This window comes from Neolamprologus multifasciatus, chromosome 9, assembly GCF_963576455.1.
Source record: "Neolamprologus multifasciatus chromosome 9, fNeoMul1.2, whole genome shotgun sequence".
In the NCBI taxonomy this organism is placed as follows: Eukaryota; Metazoa; Chordata; class Actinopteri; order Cichliformes; family Cichlidae; genus Neolamprologus; species Neolamprologus multifasciatus.
The window spans coordinates 1,691,214-1,716,601 of record NC_140447.1 but is presented as its reverse complement, the minus strand read 5'-3'; the positions used below and the strand labels follow the sequence as shown (position 1 = coordinate 1,716,601).

General features: G+C 41.1%; 1 protein-coding gene and 1 long non-coding RNA gene across 3 annotated transcripts in view; both read left to right on the top strand.

Moving 5' to 3' along the window:
* Positions 1-16,434: 16,434 nt before the first annotated feature.
* Positions 16,435-17,057, top strand: LOC146510754 (uncharacterized). Its single transcript, XR_014876178.1, has 2 exons — positions 16,435-16,813; positions 16,968-17,057. It is a non-coding gene; the product is annotated as an uncharacterized LOC146510754 (long non-coding RNA).
* A 1,384-nt stretch (positions 17,058-18,441) lies between these two features.
* vstm2a (V-set and transmembrane domain containing 2A) overlaps positions 18,442-25,388 on the top strand; it is a 133,026-nt gene continuing 126,079 nt past the window's right edge. The window contains exons 1-2 of one of the 2 annotated variants that reach the window (XM_085173113.1): positions 18,442-19,181; positions 20,291-20,457. In XM_085173113.1, coding sequence (XP_085029239.1) covers positions 19,103-19,181; positions 20,291-20,457 — 246 coding nt within the window. In that variant the 5' untranslated portion in view covers positions 18,442-19,102. The remainder of the gene's footprint in view (positions 19,182-20,290; positions 20,458-25,388) is intronic. The other variant, XM_085173114.1, reaches the window with a different exon arrangement.

Genomic DNA, 25,388 nt, shown 5'->3' with positions numbered 1-25,388 from the left:
AATTCTGCTGCTGTTTCGCTCAATGCATGGTGTTAAAAGGTTACTGGGAGCTTTTGGGTCTTATTGGTATGCTCACAGTTCTCCACAATCAGATATTATTACCATGAAACCTTGGGAGGCAAGATCACAAGAGATGAGACAGTTTGGTAGACAGCATTATTATTGTGGCAGTCACATTAATGAACATTGCTGAATGCAAAGGCAATTAATTACTGCTTGCATCATCACCCTGGAAAAAGTGTTTAATTATTTTTTGATGCACTCTGTTGCACTCAGTGAGCCTTGTGGAGTGTGCTCAGGCTGCAAAATGGATCCTGGCAGCAAACCAGCTAAACTGTGGTTTCACTGCCTAATGGCTATTGTACTGGCAGTGCAGATGGCGTTTCTTGACAGAGGAGATGCACTGAGGACTGCTATAGCAGAGGTGACACCTCTTCTTTTTAAAGTTGTTGTTTTTTTCATGTCAATGATGAATATCTACACAGCAGTTCAACATCAAGCCACAAGAAAATGGTATACTGTCTACACTGCTGAAAGTGAAAGAAAAAAGTCCTTCAGATAATAAAGTATAATAAAGTAAAGTAGATTTTATGCAGAATAGGGTCATTCATCCGAGTCCCCTTTACTACCCAGAGGATACAAAATTACAGCCTGTGAATGGCTTTATTTATTGCTTTAATTGTTGTGGTATTGTGTCTGCGTGTTTTATTCTGTTTCAATTCTTGCGTGCAGGACTTTTTAAAGTCCTACGGATATATGCAAGGGCACAGTGCTCCCAACTACTGTGCACATTTTTGTGTTGTTGGGGTTTTTTTTATGCCTTTTCACTCCCTCGTCCTGCAATGCACTGATCACTTTCAGTCCCCAGGAATTGATAGACACTGGCCTCAGCGTAAACCTGGACTTTACTTTAGATCGGACTGATAGTATCCCCACTGAGATTGCAAGAGTTAAAGTCGGGAACAGCAAGCGACGTAGGCGGCACAGGGAGAGGAAACAAAAGACGGATGCAGAGCTGGCTATCGCGTCCGGTTGTGCAAACAACAACACAAAACCCTGCTTCCATCCATCTTGCTCACCAACGCCAGAGCCCTTGCAAAAAAAAAAGAAAAAACAGAGGAGCTACAATCAGAGATTTACTACAAATGTCTAGTCTGGGAGTTTTGTCTACCAATTGTAGAAATGCCTCAGTGGAGTTACCGGGCCAGGATGCATCACTATTTTCCTCCTCTGACACGTGAACTGAAATCAGCTGAATGAGTGCAAGAACTGAAAAGCGGGATCGATAGGCAGGCAGACTAACAATTCGAAGGAATTGGACTACTGGAAACCAGTTTTCTACAAGAACCAGTTCTCGATTATCATCCCTACCAGTGGTCAATGTCATTCTCACACCTGCAGCCAATTTGGAATCACCAATTAACCCTGGGAACGGGGAAAACATGCTGGTTCCAGACTGCACCACTGTGCTGCCCCCGGTGGTCCATTTAGGATTTAAAATGTGGGGTTTTTTTGTTGTTTTTTTGGGGAATATACAGGGTGGACCATTTATATGGATACACTGTAATAACATGGGAATGGTTGGTGATATCAAAGTCCTGTTTGTGGCACATTAGTATATGTGAGGGGGCAAACTCCTCAAGATGGGTGGTGACCATGGTGGCCATTTAGAAGTCGGCCATCTTGGATAGAACTTTTGTTTTTTCAATAGGAAGAGGGTCATGTGACACATCAAACTTATTGGTAATGTCACAAGAAAAACAATGGTGTGCTTGGTTTCAACGTAACTTTATTCTTTCATGAGTTATTTACAAGTTTCTCTTTGTTCACAGCCATTGACATGTCGAAGAGGTTAACACGTGAGGAGCGGATCGAAATTGTGTTGATATCTGGTGAACGCAGTAACCGGGTCACTGCAGAAGATTTCAATGCAAGACACCCTACGAGACCACCCATCTCCCATGCTACAGTTAGCAAACTGCTTGCTAAGTTTTGTGAAACTGGTTCAGTGTTGGATTTGCCAAAATGTGGACGCAAGAAAACTGTCACTAATGAAGAAACATCAGTGGCTGTCCTAGCTTCATTCATCAAGAGCCCACAGCGTAGCACTCGCCGCATGTCACTGGAGAGTGGCACTAGTCGAACATGCCTTCGGCAGATATTAGCTACTCACAAATGGCACCCTTACAAACTCCAGCTACTGCAGCATCTCAACGAGGATGACCCAGATTGGCGCACAGAATTTGCAGAATGGGCAGAACAAAAATTGGAACAGGACCCTCAGTTCACGCAGAAGATTTTGTTCAGTGATGAGACAGACTTTAATGTGAATGGTGAAGTTAACAAATAAAACCACTGCTATTGGTCTGACACTAACCCACATTGGATGGATCCCTCCAAGACTGTTGGAACAACAAAAGTGATGGTTTGGTGTGGTATATGGGGTACAGCGATAGTGGGTCCATTCTTCATCATCCTTAAGGCCACTGGATATTTGAAATTAGGTCCGAGCATTCCTAGATGAACAGTTTCCTGGAAAGTGGATTGGTCGTCGTGGGCGAGTTGAATGTTCCCCAAGGTCTCTCAATCTGACCCCCTTAGACTTTTATCTTTGGGGTCATCTGAAGGCAATTGTCTATGGTGTGAAGATACGAGATGTGCACCTGAAACTACGGATACTGGATGCCTGTGCTGGCATTTCTCCTGCGGTGTTGCTATCAGTGTGTGAAGAGTGGGAGAAGAGGGTTGCATTGACAATCCAACACAATGGGGAGCACATTGAACACATTTTATAAGTGGTCAGAAACTTGTAAATAACTCATGAAAGAATAAAGTTACGTTGAAACCAAGCACACCATTGTTTTTCTTATTGTTTTTCAATAAGTTTGATGTGTCACATGGCCCTCTTCCTATTGAAAAAACAAAAGTTGTATCCAAGATGGCCGACTTCTAAATGGCCACCATGGTCACCACCAATGTTCCCTCTAAGCTGCGCACGTGCGCAATTGCTTACTGCTGGCATGGTCTCTGCGCACAGAAAATCTGTGTTGCGCACAAAAGAAATCTAACCTGAATTGAAATTAAAATTAAAACTTTAACAATTCTGTTTCGCAGTGTTAGTCAGTAAGTGACTGGCTGCTCCTGTATGGGATTAGAACGATGCCACCTTATCCCATAGTCCAGCCAATAATGCGATTCACATTCAGCTAATCAACGTCGCTGACAGGCTATGACAGCGTCCTTATGTGCCGACACCGGTGTTTTAGCGAGCAAAGCGGCTGATGTGGAGTGAAGCCACGTTAACGACAACGTGTACAACCATTGGAGATGTGAGCAGGACAGACGGAACAACTGACGGACAAAGTGTGGACTTTATAGCAGTTTTTAAATTGTGTTGATTGGCCACGTAAAACCAGAGTTATGATAAAAAGAAATGCAATGTTTGTTTTTCTTCCTGAATACTATCGTTGTTTATATTTACTGCGGGAAGAAATGGTAAAAACGGCGTTTTATAAGAAAAAAAGCTCGAAAGCTCTCTCCGCCTGTGAGCAAAAACAATCCCGCTGCCCCTTTGGCATTTAGTTGATAAGAAATCGGGGGAAGTTTTAGGAGTGTTTGTTCTGTAAATAGTTTGAAATGTTTATTTAAAAACGCCGTGGCTGCATTTAAAAAAATAGCTGCAAAAAACTTTGTTGTTTTCATAACTCAGTTACTTTTTTGAAGAAGTAACTATATAATTAATTGCCCAACATTGGTCATTATATACTATATTTTGCAGACAGTGTTACAGACTCTCTCCCAGACCACAGACTCATAATACAGTCAGAGCTTTATAAAAAGAAAAAAGAAAGAAAGTTGTGTTTTCGAAATTGGAGTTATTTTTACTTCCAATAGTCTTAACATGTCAGTGACTAGATTTTAACATTTTCATTGTAAGTGGGCTAAAGCAGTTAATTAAAAGTAGTCTAACAGAAATGCTGTAATTTGATTATTTTAATAAACCATGTAATTTGGATGGATTCAATGCTGGCATCACCACAGTGCACACGTCTGCTGTCGCTCACAGTGGTCCAAGGGATCGCTCAGGGAGTTTGTGTGTTTGCTCAGACACATGAAAAATTAGAGGGAACATTGGTCACCACCCATCTTGAGGAGTTTGCCCCCTCACATGTACTAATGTGCCACAAACAGGACTTTAATATCACCAACCATTCCCATGTTATTACGGTGTATCCATATAAATGGCCCAGCCTGTATATATCCACAGACACACCAGCAAGCGGTTGGCTATAACATTTCAAGCACTGTTGGTCTTTTTCTGGTGATTAACATACTGCAGATTTAGACTTTTGATGAAACAACTGTTACTCTTGTTTTAATTTAGTAAGAAATGATGCAAAACCATGTAAAGGGAAACACAAGGACCGAAAAAGATTACTAAGATTGTGTGCTTTGTGTTAAACCCTTTGAATCTAGTGTGGTGTTATGATTAGTTTGCTCATAACCCAACAATAAATTTGATCAAATATTCTATATCAAAGCAGAGGGTTACAAATGCAGATTTCCACAGGACCGTTTGGAAGAGGCTTCCCTGTTTTCACAGCAGGGCCCAGATTTTTATCTGGAAAGAATTTCTTAGATCTTATTTCATGAAATATATTTTCTATTACATGGTTGCAAATGATTTTCCTGGAGGAGTTTTACAGCACAGTTAATGAACTGTCACGCTATGAACTAAAAATGGAATGAGTGGAACTTTTTTTCCCTTGTTTTAATTAAATTTAAATTAAGCAATTTCCTAAACAATGACTTAAAAAGCTGAAGAAAATATGCAGCCAAAAAGACAGCAGCAAACCATAACCCACTATCATTTATCAGAGCTTACTCCACATTATACTCTACTTTGTTGCTGTTATTACACTAAACATCAAATGTTTTGAAACTTGAACTTTGTTCTGAAACTCTTATCAAGTGAACTAACTTTTAGCTGCATTAGAAACTTTGCCCCCAAAAAGCAGATGTCGAGTTTCTTCTCTGTTCACTCGGCGATACAGCGAACTTCTCAGCCATATCTGGAAATCAGATAACATTGTGTGCTCTCTCTGCTTAGATGACTTTGGCATGACAGACGGCAGAATCCTTGAGTGGTAACTAGTTGTTGCTTCACACTCGGGAGAGTGGTGGAGTACAGCCGACCACTGCATTGACTTTGCTGCTGTATACTCACTCACAACTTAAAAAAAGAAGCAATTTTCTGACGGTTCAAACTATTTGAAATAGAACCGGCGATGCATCCCAGACACAAGATGTTTATTTCATGTCCGCACCTTCATTTCCTCAAAAACGCCACACAACCCACACAAAACAAATCATTATTTTTATACCATTAATGTATTTTTTTTAAATAAATAAGTGTCAATTTAAGATTTTTGCACATTTTTGTTTCATTAAGAAATCAGAGCTTAGCGTGTAGTATGTAAGTTGATACTTTGTATACATTTTCTATTTTTACACATAATTCTGCCTCACTCTGCTCCTGTACTGATTTAAGTAGCCTTTGAGTCAGCAAAACATAGATCAAGAGGTGCTGTACATCACAGCGCACAGTGATAAAAGTGCCTTCAGTATATTAAGGCTACTTAACAGAATTTTTTTTTCAAACCTTTTTGCAAATTGCACTCTAATAATATACTTAGGTGGTGGATGTATTAAAAAAAAATCAAAATTACAAAATGTTTATTTATTTGAAATCAAAAAACAGTGTTTTGTGCCGTATTAATAAAGGCATGGTTTGTATGTTTTATGTCTCTAACACAATAAATGGTTACAGAATTGCTTGTAATCTTTTCCATTCACACTTTCCTTTAAGACACTCAAACCTTTAGAAAAATCGACATACCTGCCTCAATTATTATTATTTTTACATTTTATATCCAAACACAGTAGCCCTGTTAGTAGCTGTAGCTCTTCATCATTATTTTGGTGTCATTTCAGACCTTAAATGAGACAAAATCGAATTAATATAAGAGTAAAAATAGATATTCGAGTGCTTAATCGACACAAAGAGTGTTGGAGCTGTGTAGTTAAGGATATATGACCAAACACCAACGTTTCCATGACGAGCTTTGATGAAGACTAATGGAGTCTGAAAGTGGGGGACCTCGAATTCATGGTGAATCCAGTGGGTTCAGTTTTGTAATGATGATGTTAGCACATTGTGTTGCTTTAATAGAACACCTGTTATGAGCTTTTTTTCCGACAGTAAACAAACCTGAATTATAATCTGTGCAGCACGCAGTCTCAACAGGTGTATACTAATGTATTGTCTCGCACGCAGCGAGTAAACACACCAGCAAAGCAGATGGGAGTAGAAACATTTTAGCCAAAGCAACAAACAACCTGTATGTTGAAGTGCGGCTAATCAGGCTTCCCCATATACTACACTGCCAGCAGAATATTTACACTACATTTAGAAGAAACACAATAAAGCTTGGAAACAGAGTGTTTTCAATTTTACAGATGAATCTGAGGTTAGATGAATAAAATGATTCTGTTAGTATGTCTAATTTTACAGATACAATTATGTGACACATGCTGTGAAAACTAAGCAATCAAATGCAGCTAGTGTAACCACCTTTATAAAAGCTGATGTGTGGCCAGTTTGCAGATCTGTAGCATTTAGGTGTGTCTTAAGAGAAAGCCACAATCTTCCCAGGATTGGACATTTCAGCAAATTCAACTTAAGAGCAGACTGTGCGATGTTTAGAGAAACTAAACTAAAAGACACAGCAGCTCTACAGAGATTGAAGAGTAAAAAAGTATGGCTTGTTTGCAGTGTTGGGAAGGTTACTTTTAAAATGTATTCCATTACAGAATACAGAATACATGCCCCAAAATGTATTCTGTAACGTATTCTGTTACTTTACTCAATGAGAGTAACGTATTCTGAATACTTTGGATTACTTAATATATTATCATGCTGTTTACAACTACATGAATGTACTGTTGCTGTGATTTATTACTGTTACTGAAGGTCCGCGGCTCCGAACCGTAGTAAAGGGACCTCTGACTAATACGGTGGGTTCTGTGTCGGGCTCGTAGCTGAAAACTAGCTTTACTTTGTTGTCTGGGTCAACTTTGCTAGCAGAGACAGAGAGAGGCGTTGAAAGGCTGCTCCAACAGAACTTATTGTTTCAGAGGAAAACACGAACACGGTGTACAGTCGAGTCTTAATAGCTTACTTACAACTGGGCTCGTCAGGCTCTCTTCTTGGCTGCAGTGGTTATTATTATATTTACATGCTTCCAGCTCCCGTTTCTGCTCGGTGACAGCACGTACTTTTCCTTTTTCTCCCTCCCTCGCTCACAGACACATAACGGGTATGGCAGTCCATTCTCCCTGCAGCACGGACTACACTGCCCATGATGCTACATTCTTTAGAGCTATACCTGTAGCATTCTGCCTGTTAGCTTAGCACAACAACAACAAAAAGGCCTCTCTCACCCAGGAAACACGCAGAGAGAGAGAGAGTGTCACCCTGTAACCATGGCAACCGTAACGCTGCCGCCTGGAACAACAGAACGTAGCTGTCAAACAAAACCCAAACAGTCCTGACCCGCCACAATATGAAACAGGGAAGTACCGCCGTGTAATCCATTTATTTCAACAAAGTAACTGTATTCTAAATACCACCTTTTTAAACGGTAACTGTAACGGAATACAGTTACTCATATTTTGTATTTTAAATACGTAACGGCGGTACATGTATTCCGTTACTCCCCAACACTGCTTGTTTGGAAAGGTTGCCAGAAGAAAACTTCTTCACTCTAAGAAAACCATGGGAGCATGACTTAGATTTGCAAAGTTCCAGCAAGCCACAAGCGATCTAATACAATGTTCTTTTTTCAGACAAGATCAAAACGGAGATGTCTGGTCCTGATGCACAATGCCAGTATTGGCAAAAACCAAACACAGCATAGCACAAACACCTCATAACAACTGCAAAGCACAGTGGTGGCGAGGTGAGGATTTGAGTGTGTTTTGGAGCCAAAGAGCCTGGACATCTTGCAGTCACTGAGTTAAATGTGAATTCTTTTGTACACCAAGGATTTCTAAAGCCAAATGTGAGGCCATCTGTCCAATAGCCAAAGGCTGGCTGTAATTGGGTCATGCAACAGGACAATGATCCAAAGCACCGGAGCAAATCTACAAGAGACTGGAAATAAAAGGAAATGAATAAAAGGAAAATGGGCTAGTCAAAGGGCAGACCTCAACCTAATGATTACCTGCAAACCTGAATAAACTGAGGCAATACTGTTAAGAAGAATGAGCCAAAATACCTCCACAAAGATGTGACGGACTGATAATGTCAACAGAAAAAATATTAATTACTGCTGCTAAAGGCGGTGCCACAAGGTACTGAACCACGAGCTGTACTTAACATACCTGTATCTGTTTATTTGTTTTGGTCTGCTGTCAAACCTCTAAAAAATGTTCCCAGCTTTTTACAGTGAATTACCGTGAAGGATTTTGCCCTGTGGCCTCTTACAGATGATCCATTAAAAACAGCACTGAGTTTAAACATCAGCAATCTCTTATCACTGTTAATTATAAAAACATTTAACATTAATGAATAATTGTATCAATGATTTGTGACAAAGTCTCAAAATCAGCACAGGATAAAATAACGTGCAAAGCTGGAGGAGTGATACCTGATTTCATAACATTTTTCTGAAGGATAACTCAACTAATCTCCAGTGATTGTAGATATTATCTGAGGATATTTATTAAAAATATCATTTTTGGCCTTGTATGTAAGTTCTGTAGCTGAGGAAATCGTTTCTGGCCTTCAGCTGGACTTGGTAATATCTTTATTGTGTGTTATATCATTTGCTTTATTTTTGCTGCTTTCAGCTTTTTTATAGTTTTTCTATAACCTTGCAATAATTAACTTTCTTGGTGAGGTACTCTGAAAATGCAATTTAAAATATGAAGGTCAAACGAATGTTGTATAAATATATATTAAATAACAACTTAAAAATTATAGAACTGAATATATATACATATATATATATATATATGTATATTGTCATAGTCCTGGGTCGGTGACCCAGTGTTTTTGGTTATGTACTTCTACTTTTGATGGTTTTGTATTTTCTAGGGTTTAGGTGTCTTCCCTGCTTGTGCATTCCCTTAGTGTAGTAGGTCTCTGTGTTTAGTCCGCGTCTCTGAGTCTGTGTCATTACGTGTATGTGTTTCCTGTTTTACTTTGAAGGGCTCTGTCTTATGTCAGTGTGTTCTGTTTACGTTTCCCCTGCCTCGTCAGTTGTCATGTATTCCAGGTGTGTTCCCCTCCTGTTTCCCATCCCCTGATTCCTGCCGTGTGTATTTATAGTGTGTGTTACCTCGTCCTCGTTGCTGGTTCGTCTGTGTTGTTTCCGCTCGGTCTCCCTGCGTCTCTCTGTATGTATTTCCCCGGACCTCCCTGCATCTTCATTTCTGGTTTGTTTTGTTAGTTTTACCCAGTTTAGGTTCTAGTTTTATGTTCCCAGTGACATTGTTGTTTGTATTTCCTTTTGTTTAATAAATACTCACCTGCACCTGAGCTGCCGCATTTTGGGTCCTAATATATTCCACACATCTGCCACACCGGACGTGACATATATATATATATATATATATACACATATACATATATATATGTGTATATACACATATATATATATATATATATATATATATATATATATATATATATGTGTGTGTATATATATATATATATCCATCCATCCATCCATCTCCGCTTATCCTTTTCAGGGTCGCGGGGGGCGCTGGAGCCTATCCCAGCTGTAATAGGGCGAGAGGCGGGGTACACCCTGGACAGGTCGCCAGTCTGTTGCAGGGCTAACACACAGGGACAGACAACCATTCGCACTCACATTCACTCGCACATTCACACCTAGTGGCAATTTGGATTTTCCAATTAACCTATCCCCACAAGCTGCATGTCTTTGGACGGTGGGAGGAAGCCGGAGTACCCACGCAAACACGGGGAGAACATGCAAACTCCACACAGAAAGACCCTGATGGTGGAATTGAACTCAGGACCTTCTTGCTGTGCGGCAACAGTGCTAACCACCGTGCCACCGTGCTGCCTATATATATATATATGTGTGTGTATATATGTGTGTGTATATATATATATATATATATATATATATACACATATATATATATGTATATGTATATATATATGTATATATATATATATATATATATATATATATATATATATATATATATATATATATATATATATATATATATACACACACACACATACATACATACATACATATATATATATATATATATATATATATATATATATATATATAGGCAGCACGGTGGCACGTGCCACACCGGATATACATATACATATATATATGTATATGTATATATATTAGGTAGAACCTTGAGCACGATTATGAAACCATGATAAATGTTCTTGATTATCTTCATAGGGCATCTAAACACACAGTGCATATATGAAATGTACAGTACAGAATTTAATCAACTAGATTTTCTAAATTCAACTTTTCACTATAACAGTATAAACACTCACTTCAGCTCCCAGTTATGAATCACTATATGGGAGAAAAAAATCCAACACAAGACCAACAACTGAAAAGATATAAATGAGTAAATATTCTTCTGTGACATTTTATGTAAAATAAATCTTCTTAGTTAACCGTCTAACAACTAAGAACAAAACATATTATGTTATGAGAATGAATTGTGTGGCATTTATATAACAGCACTTTGCTGTGTACAATAGTATACTAAAGTAGCAAAACATTGCAGAATCGCTGGACGACCCGAATCTGCGGCCAATAAATGGAACGCCACATCTAGAAAGAACTTGTATTTCATTAGGTTCAGGAAGTTTAGCAGGTCATCTACTAATGGAAGGATCGGCTGTTCAGTCACTGCCTCCTGCAGTCCAGGTGCATCCATTAGAGGTGACTGTGTGAGTGTAGCTGTTATAAAAATCACTTAAAGGCACAGAACAAAAATTGTGTGATTTGGTTAATGTGAACTTCAAGTTGAGCTTCGAGTATGTCTTACATGCCCCCTGTCAGAAGCTGAAAAAGAAATATTATCTGCGTTCAAATTGTAGACCAGACACATTCAACATGCTGCCCTGGGAGCTGGGATCTTTTAATAAAGCATGTTGTTGTTCGTTTGATAAACGAAGAGCTGTTTATGAGGGTTATAGAGCTAGTTATTTACCCATTTGGTGGTTACATGTTTACATATCTGAATGTTTGCACGTGCACTTTCAAAACAGTAACAAGTATGTGTTGAATCTACCTAGTTAGTTTCCGTGCATTTATCCGAGTATAGGATTTCCCGGCTTCTGATTGGCCAGTGAAGTATCATGAGGGATGTACAGGAAGTGTTTTGTTGTTGTCGAGGTGTGCAGAGAGTAAAGGAAACATCCACATAACGAACCTTCACATTATGTAAGTAAAGTGTAAGATATAAATATAATCATTTAAATCATTGTCCATGTTTCATAGTTGTTTTGTGCCCTGTACAGTAATCTCATTACTTTTTAGTAAGACAGCAATGTAATGTGTTATTGTAATATATTCAGTAAAAACATTACAGTTATGTTGTTACTTGCATTACAAAGATTCTTCAGTTACCTGCAGAACAAAATAATTCATTTAATTGATTGATTGATTGATTGATTGATTTATACAGCAACAAAACACAACAACAGTCGCCTCGAGGCCATTGGAAGTTCAACTCTACAATAATACATATAGAGAAAAACCCAACAATCATATGACCCCCTATGAGCAAGCACTTTGGCGACAGTGGGAAGGAAAAACTCCCTTTTAACAGGAAGAAACCTCCAGCAGAACCAGGCTCAGGGAGGGGCGGGGCCATATGCAGCAACCGGTTGGGGTGAGAGAAGGAAGACAGGATAAAGACATGCTGTGGAAGAAGAATAAAATAAAATTCAATACAATACAATAAAATACAAGCTCGCCATCCAGGAGGGGCTCAGAGTAGAGCCGCTGCTGCTCCACATCGAAAGGAGTCAGCTGAGGTGGTTCGGGCATCTGACAAGGATGCCTCCTGGGCGCCTCCTGGGTGAGGTGTTCCGGGCATGTCCCACCGGGAGGAGGCCCTGGGGCGGACCCAGGACACGCTGGAGAGATTATATCTCTCGGCTGGCCTGGGAACGCCTTGGTGTTCCCCCGGATAAGCTGGAGGAGGTGGCTGGGGAGAGGGAGGTCTGGGCTTCTCTGTTTAGGCTGCTGCACCCGCGACCCGGCCCCAGATAAAGCGGATGAAGATGGATGAATGGATGGAAAATACAATAAAATAAGGATCAAACATACCTTTTTTTTCTTTTCCTGCACTAAAAACTGCTTATTTCACATGTGCTGGGATGAGGAATATGGCAGAGCAGTCTATACAACTTTTGCAGAGTGGAAATGTGGACATTTCTTTATTCATTGCACGAAAACAAGATCAGGATGGTAAAGTGCAAACTGGGCCCATGACAGAAACAGTGGCATTATACTGCTAACACTGCATCAGCTCATTGCAAGCATCTGCACAGACAGTATGGTAATATAAAGCTAGAGAAGAACCCAGAGTGATGTTATAACTGAGTGCATGCTGAGCCCAGCAGCCTGATCTTCAACAGGTAACAAAGGCAGTGATGAGCAGTGAGGCTTACAGCACTGTACCCTCCATTTCTACTTTGAAGTCTTTGAAGTCTTTTGGGGGCTTTTTTTTAACATTTCTTTCTGTTGTTGGTTTTGTGTTCATACCCAAGAGTACAAAAAAAAGGTCATGTGTGTATGCTGATTACGATATGGATTTGTGTAATTGTGTGGGACTATAGCCTCAGCTTTATATGTTTTAAAGCATTATTTTAGAGTCACAATGGCAACACAGTTAGTTTTTGTAGTTCTGCAGCCATCTGTGACGCACATGTAATGTGTCTATTTTTTTGCTGCTTCCACTCGCTCCTTATCAAACAGGGCAACAAGTTGTTCTGCAGCGATACATGGACATGTTTGTGCTCTTCGTCTTTACAAAGGAAGGAATTCTGTGTAAATGTGAGTGAAAATAATCAGGCCTCACTGTTAAGACTGTGTTTCAAACAAATGACCAAACATCTTTATTGCTGTGATTGACAGGTTGTCGGAGGAACATTGGGAGAGCAGCAGCCTTTGACGTATCATCTGTAATGTCTTGATTCATTTTTTAAGAAACAGGTTTTACCGATTGAGAATTTCAACTCGTGGGGAAAATACCAAGGTGACTGAGAAAAAACTGTAGCACACTGTGAACAGGCAACTATTGCAAAATTAATTCCAGTGTTTCAAGTTACTTTGAAAAAGAAAATGGTAAATGGCCTGTATTTATATAGCGCTTTTCATGTCCCTAAGGACCCCAAAGCGCTTTACATATCCAGTCATCTACACATTCACACACTGGTGATGACAGCTACATTGTAGCCACAGCCACCCTGGGGCGCACTGACAGAGGCGAGGCTGCCGGACACTGGCGCCACCGGGCCCTCTGACCACCACCAGTAGGCAACGGGTGAAGTGTCTTGCCCAAGGACACAACGACCGAGACTGTCAGAGCTGGGGCTCGAACCGGCAACCTTGTGATTACAAGGCAAACTCCTAACTCTTGAGCCACGATCGCCCCAAAATAATTAATCATAGTTACTAGTTACTTCTTCAAAAAAAGTAACATAGTTAGTAACTGAGTTACAAGATTCTAAAGGTAATTAATTACTTGAAAAGTAACTATTGTGTTACTTTTAAAGAAATTGTTTAACATTTTTTCCAGGTCATAATTGGCCATTTTTAACTACTTTTGATGTTTCCTCCACATTTCACCTTTAAAAACTATTTACTTTGCCTTGTTTGGTATCATTGTTTTCAGCACAGCCTCACGTGTCTGAATTTACAGTTATGTTTTCATTTTGACTACTGTATTAACACAATTGATCTAAAATCAGACAAAAATCAAAATCTGAGTAGAAAAAGTTAGATTTTTTACTGTAACCACAAACATGTTTATTGAATCATATTTCATAACTTTAAATGCAAATATAAAGTGTGAATTTTAAAATCATACGCACAAGTTTTGCAAACAAGTCATTTGCAGCCATTTACCTTTTACCCTTTTGTAATAACCATTTCAAACTATTTACAGAACCATCAGCTGTTTTGCATTCAATAAGATGCCACACAAATTATTTGTGCCACTCCAAAAAAATAGTTTCTGTGCACTATAACTTGTTCATAAGGTTAGTTAGTAGAGTTGCCAGCCGTCCCCTAAAAAACGGAATTGTCTTGTATTCAGAGAAAATATTACGTGTTTTGTATTGAGGTGAAAAGGAACAGTTTTCCCCGTACTTCAGCTACAATGAAAAAGACACAAAGCTGGATTTATTCTGTGTCTTTGCTGCACAGCTGCCTCTTCTTCTCTCATTCTCTCCCCCTCCCTCTCCTGTTTCTACTTCAATCATGAAACTGATCAATGATCAATGATCAGCTGATCAGTTTTTCACAAAGATATACTTATTCTCGTTTAAAAAATCTACCTTTTAAAAAATATTTATCTGAATCTTACAACAAATGATTGATAGATTGATGCATATATACAGTGGGGCAAAAAAGTATTTAGTCAGCCACCGATTGTGCAAGTTCCCCCACTTAAAATGATGACAGAGGTCAGTAATTTGCACCAGAGGTACACTTCAACTGTGAGAGACAGAATGTGAAAAAAAAATCCATGAATTCACATGGTAGGATTTGTAAAGAATTTATTCGTAAATCAGGGTGGAAAATAAGTATTTGGTCAATAACAAAAATACAACTCAATACTTTGTAACATAACCTTTGTTGGCAATAACAGAGGTCAAACGTTTACTATAGGTCTTTACCAGGTTTGCACACACAGTAGCTGGTATTTTGGCCCATTCCTCCATGCAGATCTTCTCAAGAGCAGTGATGTTTTGGTGCTGTCGCCGAGCAACACGGACTTTCAACTCCCGCCACAGATTTTCTATGGGGTTGAGGTCTGGAGACTGGCTAGGCCACTCCAGGACTTTCAAATGCTTCTTACGGAGCCACTCCTTTGTTGCCCGGGCGGTGTGTTTTGGATCATTGTCATGTTGGAAGACCCAGCCTCGTTTCATCTTCAAAGTTCTCACTGATGGAAGGAGGTTTTGGCTCAAAATCTCACGATACTTGGCCCCATTCATTCTGTCCTTAACACGGATCAGTCGTCCTGTCCCCTTGGCAGAAAAACAGCCCCATAGCATGATGTTTCCACCCCCATGCTTCACAGTAGGTATGGTGTTCTTGGGATGCAACTCAGTATTCTTCTTCCTCCAAACACGACGAGTTGAGTTTATACCAAAAAGTTCTACTTTGGTTTCATCTGACCACATGACATTCTCCCAATCCTCTGCTGTATCATCCATGTGCTCTCTGGCAAACTTCAGACGGGCCTGGACATGCACTGGCTTCAGCAGCGGAACACGTCTGGCACTGCGGGATTTGATTCCCTGCCGTTGTAGTGTGTTACTGATGGTGACCTTTGTTACTTTGGTCCCAGCTCTCTGCAGGTCATTCACCAGGTCCCCCCGTGTGGTTCTGGGATCTTTGCTCACCGTTCTCATGATCATTTTGACCCCACGGGATGAGATCTTGCGTGGAGCCCCAGATCGAGGGAGATTATCAGTGGTCTTGTATGTCTTCCATTTTCTGATGATTGCTCCCACAGTTGATTTTTTCACACCAAGCTGCTTGCCTATTGTAGATTCACTCTTCCCAGTCTGGTGCAGGTCTACAATTCTTTTCCTGGTGTCCTTCGAAAGCTCTTTGGTCTTGGCCATGGCGGAGTTTGGAGTCTGACTGGTTGAGGCTGTGGACAGGTGTCTTTTATACAGATGATGAGGTCAAACAGGTGCCATTCATACAGGTAACGAGTGGGGGACAGAAAAGCTTCTTACAGAAGACGTTACAGGTCTGTGAGAGCCAGGGATTTTCCTTGTTTGAGGTGACCAAATACTTATTTTCCACCCTGATTTACGAATAAATTCTTTACAAATCCTACCATGTGAATTCATGGATTTTTTTTCACATTCTGTCTCTCACAGTTGAAGTGTACCTCTGGTGCAAATTACTGACCTCTGTCATCATTTTAAGTGGGGGAACTTGCACAATCGGTGGCTGACTAAATACTTTTTTGCCCCACTGTATCATCAAAACAGTGAACATCACTGTCACAACAGCGTTTGTTTTCATTCAAAGGCTTTGTGATTTTTCCTATAATTTTTTGTCCCAGTCCAGCCCTGTATGCAGCTCATCTGCAGTCTGGTGTTACCTACATCTTCCTATAGAGATTGAAAATGTGACGTTATTTCCGGGGTAAAACCGCAAAGAATTGTAGGTACGAGTGGCAAGCGGTACTAGCGCACGCAGGCTTTCACATGAAAACAGTCACACAGCGATAAAAACAAACACAAAAAATGGCAAGAAGCTGTTGTTTTATTAACTGCAATAGCCGGTCGCATGACAGCCACGGAAAGAGATCGTTTTTTATCGGATTCCATCGTTGAAGAGAAATTGTTCAAGCCACGTTTCCGAAGTAACAAAGAGCCGACGGATGGCCTGGATTGCAGCCATTCGAAGACCCAATATAACATCCCAGAACATTCCAGCTCACATGTTAGTCTGCTCCAAGCATTTCCACAAAGGTCAGTCTTCAGTTGTAGTTATTACGTAATTTATCACAACATGATTGTTGATGTAGGTTACAAATAAGTCTTATATTGATTTGAATTGAATTCATTGCGCTATGCTGCTTTGTTCACTGTGGCTTTGCGGGCTAATGTTTGTTGTGTTTTGTAGGAAAACCAGCCTACAAAATGCAGGAATGTGATCCAGACTGGGCCCCTCTATCAACCTGGGTCAGACCGAGTTTAAAGCTGCTACCACAGCGAGATTTGATCGGTTAAAAGAGAGAGCGAGATCAAAACACCCACGAAAAGTCCCGCATACATGTGCCCAAGTGTTGTATTGAAGCAATCAAGTGATGAATAACTGTTTTCCAGTATGTTGTTTTGATATGTTTTGGGGGTTTTTTGCATTGTTGATTAGTTTTTCACCGAAGCAGCTAATAAAACACGATGGATTTTTACAATTTTGACTCTTTCTTGTGAGATTCTATAACAGAATGAAACAATAATGCCATGTCTAAATAAAGACAATAAATTGAGTGAATTATGAAACACTTATTTTATTTCTATTAGATCTGAGAATGTTGTGTAACACTACAACCTGAAACGACAAATACATGCGATGGCCTGTACAAGGAGATAAAGAAAAAGAAATGTAACAACAGCTGTGAGATGGAATCGTCCAAATCACCAAAGTAAACTGGAGCTGGGCTTGTTGCAGGGATCTGAAGTTACTAAACATTTTGTGACTGTATGCACTCACACTTAGGACCATATAATAATAAATATGTGCGTGATGGGCAGTACTTACTCCACTCTGTATGCTCGTATGCGTCTGAGCCTTTCACTCCTTTGATCTTTTCCTCGTACTTTTTTTTTGCCTTTGCGTGACTCTGTCTCTGTACGGAGCTGCCGTGTTCTCCGTCGTTTTGTACATAACTGTTTTTGGACCAAATAAAATGCAAATAGGGATTAAAACCGCAGAATTAATGATTACCAGTGCTGGAAATGCTAGTGCTTGATGGAGTGTTTTGATTTTGTTGCCACTCATACCCACAATGCAATGCGTGAATGTCACGTGGTCTGTCAATCTCTGTTTGGAAGGCAGAATTTCTGCTCTGAGTACAATCGAAAGCACCACGACTGCAGTTTTTGTGTTGGATGTAAAAAGCGCACATGACGCTGTGGCGTAGGCTAGAATCATGGCGGCGGTCAACGATGGTCCAGGCGTGGGATTTCTCTCGTGGAAATATGCACGTTATCTTTTCCTTTCTGTTACACGGCGTTGTAACGATAGAAACAGTAATTAGTTAGATTACACGTTACTGAAAAAAGTAACGCCGTTAGTAACGCCATTATTCCCATCACTGCTGAATTCTGACTTTATGCCAGTCGATCTAAACACACCTGTCAGCCTCCCCAAAGGATGAATGATCTCCATTCACGTTATGAGCAGACATTAGCGGTGCCACCATATGTAGGCACTGCATCAAAGGCCAAAATGTTCTCACTCTTTCCGGGAGACTAGCATACTCCAGCAGGCTCTCTTTTCGCTTAATGACTCGGGACATGTTGTGCTTGCCCTGCCATGACCCACCTCCAAACTGTCATCTTTCTTATTTGCTCACTTGTGAAGCTACAATATTTAGACGAACTCCTGACTGCGTGAGTGCACCAGATTTCGACACACCCACATTTAACACGCGCTCTTGTGCATGTTAGACAAACTTTAAGCTTCTCTTTCACAAAACTGAAGTTTTGTGAATAAGCAGGACCTTTAAAAAATCTGTATTCGCATCATTTGGGCATCATTTGCAAAAATGTGCAAATAAAATAAGCTCGTTAAAAAGTAGTAACTGTAAAGCAAACGCGCGGTGCTGCTTTTGTTTAAATTAAGCGGTCAAGGTGACAGGAAAAAGGGCCGGATGAGGACTAGATTTGCAGAGGTGTGGGGAGAGTGTGGATGCCACAGTGATCCACTAGACTGACGTCTCTCTGGTAGCGCAGAAGAAGACCGCAACACGGTTATTTCACAGACTTCAGTGCAACCAGGCAGTCGACAGTCTCTCCCGCAGAGAGGCATAGAGAAAGAGAAGGAGAAAAAACAGAACTTCGGCAACGACAAGCTGTAGCTTTCCAGCATGTTCAGCCTTCTGAAATCTCCGTTTAAACACACTCGCCCAGCAACTGTTTGATTTTGCTGGTGTGCAGGATTTTTCCCCCCTCTTCGCCCCCTTGGAAAGATTCGTCTTTTTTCTATCCTCCTCCGGCTGATGTAAAAAGAAAAACGAGCCCCTTGATCTTGGAATGATGTGGACCTCACACGATACTGTTGGATTTGTTTTCCTAACCGGATTTTGCGTTCAATTCGGATTCTCTTTTGAAGGTAAGGATGACATATTTTCTTAACCAAAACGGGGGAAAAACAATGTTGGCGTGCGAGCGCGATCGTGTCTGGCTTTGCTGCCCTGCACTGGTGGGAGAAAGTGTTAAAAGTGCGCAGCTTTGCTGGCGGCAAACGGGGAAAAGACGCTGTTGTGAAGGGAATTTTTAAGTGACTGGAGAAAAAAGAAAGAGAAAGCGATCTCAGAATGAATGTTTCTCCTGAAGCTGATGGCGAAAAAAATGCAACTGGTGATTGTTTCAGATCAAGTCGTTTCACGTCGCGTTCGGAAGAGAAGGGGGGGCTCCTTCCCCCTCTTCCCCCCCCTTGCATCTCTTTCACGGCGACGCTTGATGGGGAGATAAAACTTGTCTTAAAGGCTGCCTTTCATGAGGAGCTTTCAGCACCGCGGACAGCTGCAGCTGCCTGCGTCTGTCCGCGCTCCTGAAAAGCTGACGCTCCGGATTCCGTGTGGCTGCTTCGTGTCGCTCGCCACTTTCAAACTGCGTCGGTGCGGGCTCTCTCACGCTGCCTTTGGCCACATCGCAGCTACAAAGCTCTAAACTGTTCAACGGGAGTTTGTCGGAAAGGACGTAAACGACGGTTTGGTTTAAAAGTTTACAAATGTCACGTCGTCACCGCTCCACAGAAGGCTACAGCCCCTTCAAACCAAACTCTTTTATCAATCTGTGCTTTAAAAAAACACCCGTGGACTGAATCACACTCAGGCATACACCACGAAGCTTAGTTGGGATTTTTAGCTCCACCATGTATAATAGGAAAGGCTTTTTTTTGGGGGCGGGGGGGGGGGGCATGGCTGCTCCAATTTAGTTTGTGAATAATGTAGCAGGCGTGCGTTACGTAAATTCCAGATGAAGACGCGTCATTATATGTGACGGTGGTGATGGTGGTGCTGGGGATTGGGGGGTGGGGTGGGGGGGCTCTCTAATTAAAAACAAGAAGGCACCTTTCGTCAAACGTGTGCCTCAGTAACGCAGCTGCTGCGGCCGAGACTCGAGTGATTCCGCGCGTGTAGACGACGCACAAACTAGCCTCATCATTATTACCCCCGCCTCACCCCCTCCTCCCCCCGCTCCTTCTCTCATCCGCAGGTCGGTTCACGGACCTGCCCTCCAACATGACCGTCAAAGAGGGTCAAAACATAGAAATGGCGTGCGCGTTCCAAAGCGGAACCGCCTCCGTGTATTTGGAGATCCAGTGGTGGTTCGTGAAAGCGCCGGAGCCGAGTGACAGCGAGGAGGACATCGATGCTCAAGAGGTACAAGGGGATCTCTCCCCCTCTCTCTCTCTACATCTCTCTCGGCGCGTGCCCTTTCCCTGTCAAGAGCTGTGAGGCTTGCTTGGAGCGCACCCACTCATGAAGGAAATAAGGGCATCCAGTTTGTATCCCCCGCTATTACGCACAAGCACCTTATGTTATCAAACCCAGTTCCTCTATAGCCGACAGAACATTAAGTTTTGGGGTATTTGTTTTCTTTTCTGGAACTTTCTGTTACCTTGATACCTTTGTTAAACATTTCTCATTTCCATAACTTTTCAATCCGTGGCTCTAAGTTCAGTTTGACTACTTGGGCTTCCAACTTTCCCCTGAAACAGTTAAAAAAAAAAGCCCTCCGCACTCCAAGCAGGACGCAGCCCCATCAAGAAGAAAAAGTAAGAGCATTAATCAAAGAAAAAAGTGGAGGGTGGGAAAGGGGAAAAAAACGAGCTCGTTCTGGATATTAATTACATGATAAATGAAGTAAATGAGCCCAACTATTCATGGATGGATAAAAAGTGGCTGAATCAATACAGCCAAAGCATATTCCTGCACGCTGCCTCATTTAACAGTGCTCTTTGGCATTTTGTTATGTATTGCTGCTGCATTACTGCTGCTTATGACAGCAAATAATGATCGGCTGCTTAGTGAATGAGAGTGTTTACTGCATTCAAATGGATGGAAATGATTTGCTTCCATGTTGTGTGGTGAGGAGCTGCGTTTCGCGACGTGCGAGGCCTGTTGTATCGACATCAAACGGTGATCTGTACATTTCTATGACAAAGGGGAAGCGAGAGACGTGTGTGACGGGAGGTAGCTGGATATCCATGTGGCTTTAATTATTGTTCCATTGTTGCCCGGCTCTCATAGCAGCGTCGGCCAGGCTTTGATGTGGGTTTGATCCCACATGACTCTTGGATGTTGGGTTGAAGTGGCCTATTGATGCAGACATCACATTGTTACCCATATTTCTTATCAGGGATGGCTGTGTGAATGAAAGCTGCTGTGTGTGTGTGTGTGTGGCATGCAGTGTTTCACTTTGAATGGCAGTGTGTGTGTGTGTGTGAGAGAGAGAGTAATAGAGAACGAAGTCACTTGGTCTCCTGGAAATTTAGAGGAAATGAACACAATGTCTTAGAATGCAAATGTTTATGGAAATCCAAGCTGCACGCACGGAAAGTAAGACTCGGATGTTTGAAAGGATGATATGAAAAGACTCGAGAAGACAGACAGCAGCTCAGTGCTGAAATAGTGCAGAGGGAGGGGAGGTGGGCGGACACTTTATCTTCAACTCTTAACGACCCAGGTTTAATTCTTATCCGCACAATTATTCTACTGTGAGCTTTTATTCTTTTAATGCAAATATGCAGTTATTGCCTGTGGCTTTTATTGTGTGACAAGTTTTACAATAGTGGTAAAGGATGGAAAAAATGTGGAAATAAAAGAAGCAAGGACATATACACAGAAACACATTATATGAACTACACTTCTTGTTTGTGAATTAAGTCAGTCTGTTTGTGAATGTAGACTGCATTTCGAGGTGCTGGATTATACAGACCTGTGTATAGGCACTGAATTTGAGCCTGAGTCTGTAGTAGATTGTCACCATTGTAACAATTCAGTCTGTAAAATTTCTTCCATCCTAAATGATCCACAGTTGAGGGTATTGTTGCAAAGTGGAAGTGTTTGCGCAGCACCGCAGTTCAGCCACAAAGCGTCAGGTAACTTAGAGGAACGTATGTGTTCCAGGTAGGAAACAGGCATCCTAAATACAGTTTAAAACATGTGCAGAATGTAACAAATGCACTGCTTCTTTGTGATTGTTTTACATGTGAACATATAAGACTGGGCTGGTTATTGTTCCACCACGCTGCAGTGCTGTTTGAAAGTCATTTTCTATCATTGTGGAGCTTCCTGTGGGATCAGTGTTGGGTTCCTTCATAGAGAAAATAAATAATGCATTTTTTAAACGTACATATTGGATAGGTAACTCATTACACTGCTAGTTACATTACTTTAGTATTACTCTGCAACATTCTGTCAAGTCGTAACTTTGTAACCCTCTTCAAAAGAGTGACTCATATTTCAGTGTTTGAGCATTTATGTTATATTTAGATGTGTGGTTTCAGTTAGCACGTGCGTCTCCTCCTAGATGCTCTAGCATGTAAAACAACTAACATGATCAGATTTTATAATACTTCAGTCCTTCTAGAAATAAAAGAAAGACAAAATCAGATGACTTTGTGAGTGTGAAAGTAGGTGTGTTACCCAGAGGCAACACTGCAGAGGGATCGTATCGACTATTCCTACAAATATACATTCAGTGAATAAGTAGAAAGTGGATTCAGGCTGACATGTAGACACTGAAAAATGTAACACAAATCCAGAAATTTATGTAATATTTAATAGTAAAACTCAGTTCTTCTGAAGCATTCCCAGGTCCACTCAAGTCAGTAAGGAAAGGAGTTTCTGCCTGCATCAGATCTAACGTTTACTATGCAGCAGGATTTGGTAATGGGTATTTTTTGTAAAGCACTAGAATTAACTTCTAACAAAATGCTAAATCAGGTCATTTGTGTAGCCACAGAAGCACAGTTTTCTCTTTTTTTGCTGTTGTTGTTGAAATATAAGTTAAGCTTAAACATGTCAGCAGTATTAAACTCAGTGCCGTCTATAACCAACACATTATTCAGTTCAATTCTATTTTATTTTAGTGCCAAAACCATAACAACAGTTACCTCGAGGTGCTATATATTGCACTTGTGTATACAGAAATTCGATATGCATAAGTTCTGTCTAAGTGGTGCATTGCTCCACCGATTGCCAGACTTCGTTTTTTTCAGCAGTGCTCACAATAGCGGCTTCTCTGCACTGCAGTATGAGTCCAAGAAACTGGACAGTTGGATTGAATGAGCGACTAGCAGCAGGATCTCCAACCGTTGCACCACCAACCGTTTTCTCAGGCCGACTGGACAGAGTGCACACGTGGCCCTAGCAGCTCTGAAACACCATCAAGGACAAACTGTCTGCTCTGGTCTGGGATAAAGCAAGACTTGCGCCTCACACACGAAGGAAACACCTTTATTAGAATTCTGCAGTCTACTGAAGAGTCCCTGGTGACCCGTCTAAGGTCAGGGTTTGATTAATGCTCGCCTCTTTGTGATGCAATTTCCAGCCCATTATCACCCACAGTGTTTAGCACTTGATTTTAAATGGATAAATAACTTTTGTTTTATTAAAATTCATGTATCCATGTAGTATATGCCAAACCCAACCCTAATCACAGAATGGTCACTGTTGAGGTGGTTATTAAATAATAATAATAGATTGGATTTATATAGCGCTTTTCAAGGCACCCAAAGCGCTTTACAATGCCACTATTCATTCACTCTCACATTCACACACTGGTGGAGGCAGCTACGGTTGTAGCCACAGCTGCCCTGGGGCAGACTGACAGAAGCGAGGCTGCCATATCGCGCCATCACCAGTAGGCGGCAGGGTAGAGTGTCTTGCCCAAGGACACAACGACCAGGACAGAGAGGCCGGGGATCGAACCGGCGACCTTCCAGTTACAGATGTGCTTCCCAACCCCCCTGAGCCACGGTCGCCCTTAATAATGCACCAAAAGCACTGAACACCAAGGCGCCCTGGCAATATTTGGTCTCCTGGAGATACCTGTACCAAGGCCAGCCTGTGTCTGTTAATAGAACTCAAACAGCTGCCATTTTAAAAGGTAGTAGAGTGATGCACTCAGCGAAGAGACCACCTAGTGCTACTAGGACTAAAGTGCATCATTTGTGTAACATCATATTCTGCAGAGTTGCAGGCTGAGAATCTTTAGAACACATTCACAAACCGAGTGACTTCTCTTTATCAGGATGTTATTCATTGCCTGTGTATATTTTTGATATGCGGTAAATATATATTTGTGCGTTGACTTTTTCTGATCTTTCCCCGACCCCGTGATGGGGACCTGGGGTCTTATTGTATTTCAAATTTTCCCAAGTGTCGCGGAAGCACAGAGCCCACGGTTGTTCATTTTGGCCTCGCAGTCGCTGAGCTGTGACAGAGTGCATTGGAGGCTTTCTCAGGTGGAAATGTAAAGAAAAATAGCCCAGGGGTTATGATGGTTTATTATGGGGGAAATGGTTTATAAACTGTGAGCTGTGATTGCGCTGAAGACTTGTTTGGAGGTTTACATGTTTTAAAACTGGTCTTTCGCTTGATTTCGTTGGTGGGAAAGTGGCAGTATGGAGAGATTGTTTTAATGTTTTAAATGGATTCAAAACATTTTGGACTCTTAGAAATTGTGTCCATGAACAGAGCCTCAGACGATAAACATGCAGCAAAAAATGTACAATTGTGTCAACTGTACTCAGATCACTGCAGATAAAACAATAATCTGTCACAGGGCTCCTTCCTGTGCTTTCTCTGTTAAAGGACCAACATGTGGACTAAGAGTAGATGTAGGGGGCATGTGAATTTTTTGGTGAGATAATCCCTTCAGAAGATGATAACCACTTCTGCTTCCCCCCACTGTTTCCCATTAATATTAAATTGATGCTGCATAATAATATTTTCGACTATTCATTTGGATCTTCTAAACAATTATTTCTGCATGAGGGCAAACTCTGTGTTGTAATATAATCTATAACAAGCCTATTCAAATGGCGGCCCGCGGGCCAAATTTGGCCCAGAAGCAACCTGCGAGTGGCCCTGCCTGTGGTCCTGGCAGAAACACAGAGAAAACACAAAAAATTAATTCATTAATTAATTTTTAAAAAATGAAAATATCCTACAGCGTAGTGTAGACTGTGAATGCAACACTCCTAGTAGCCTAGCAATATTTAACCCACAATGCACCGTGATGTAAACATATTAAACAATCATCGTAATATATGACGCAACAACAGCACGTCTTTCTCACTCCA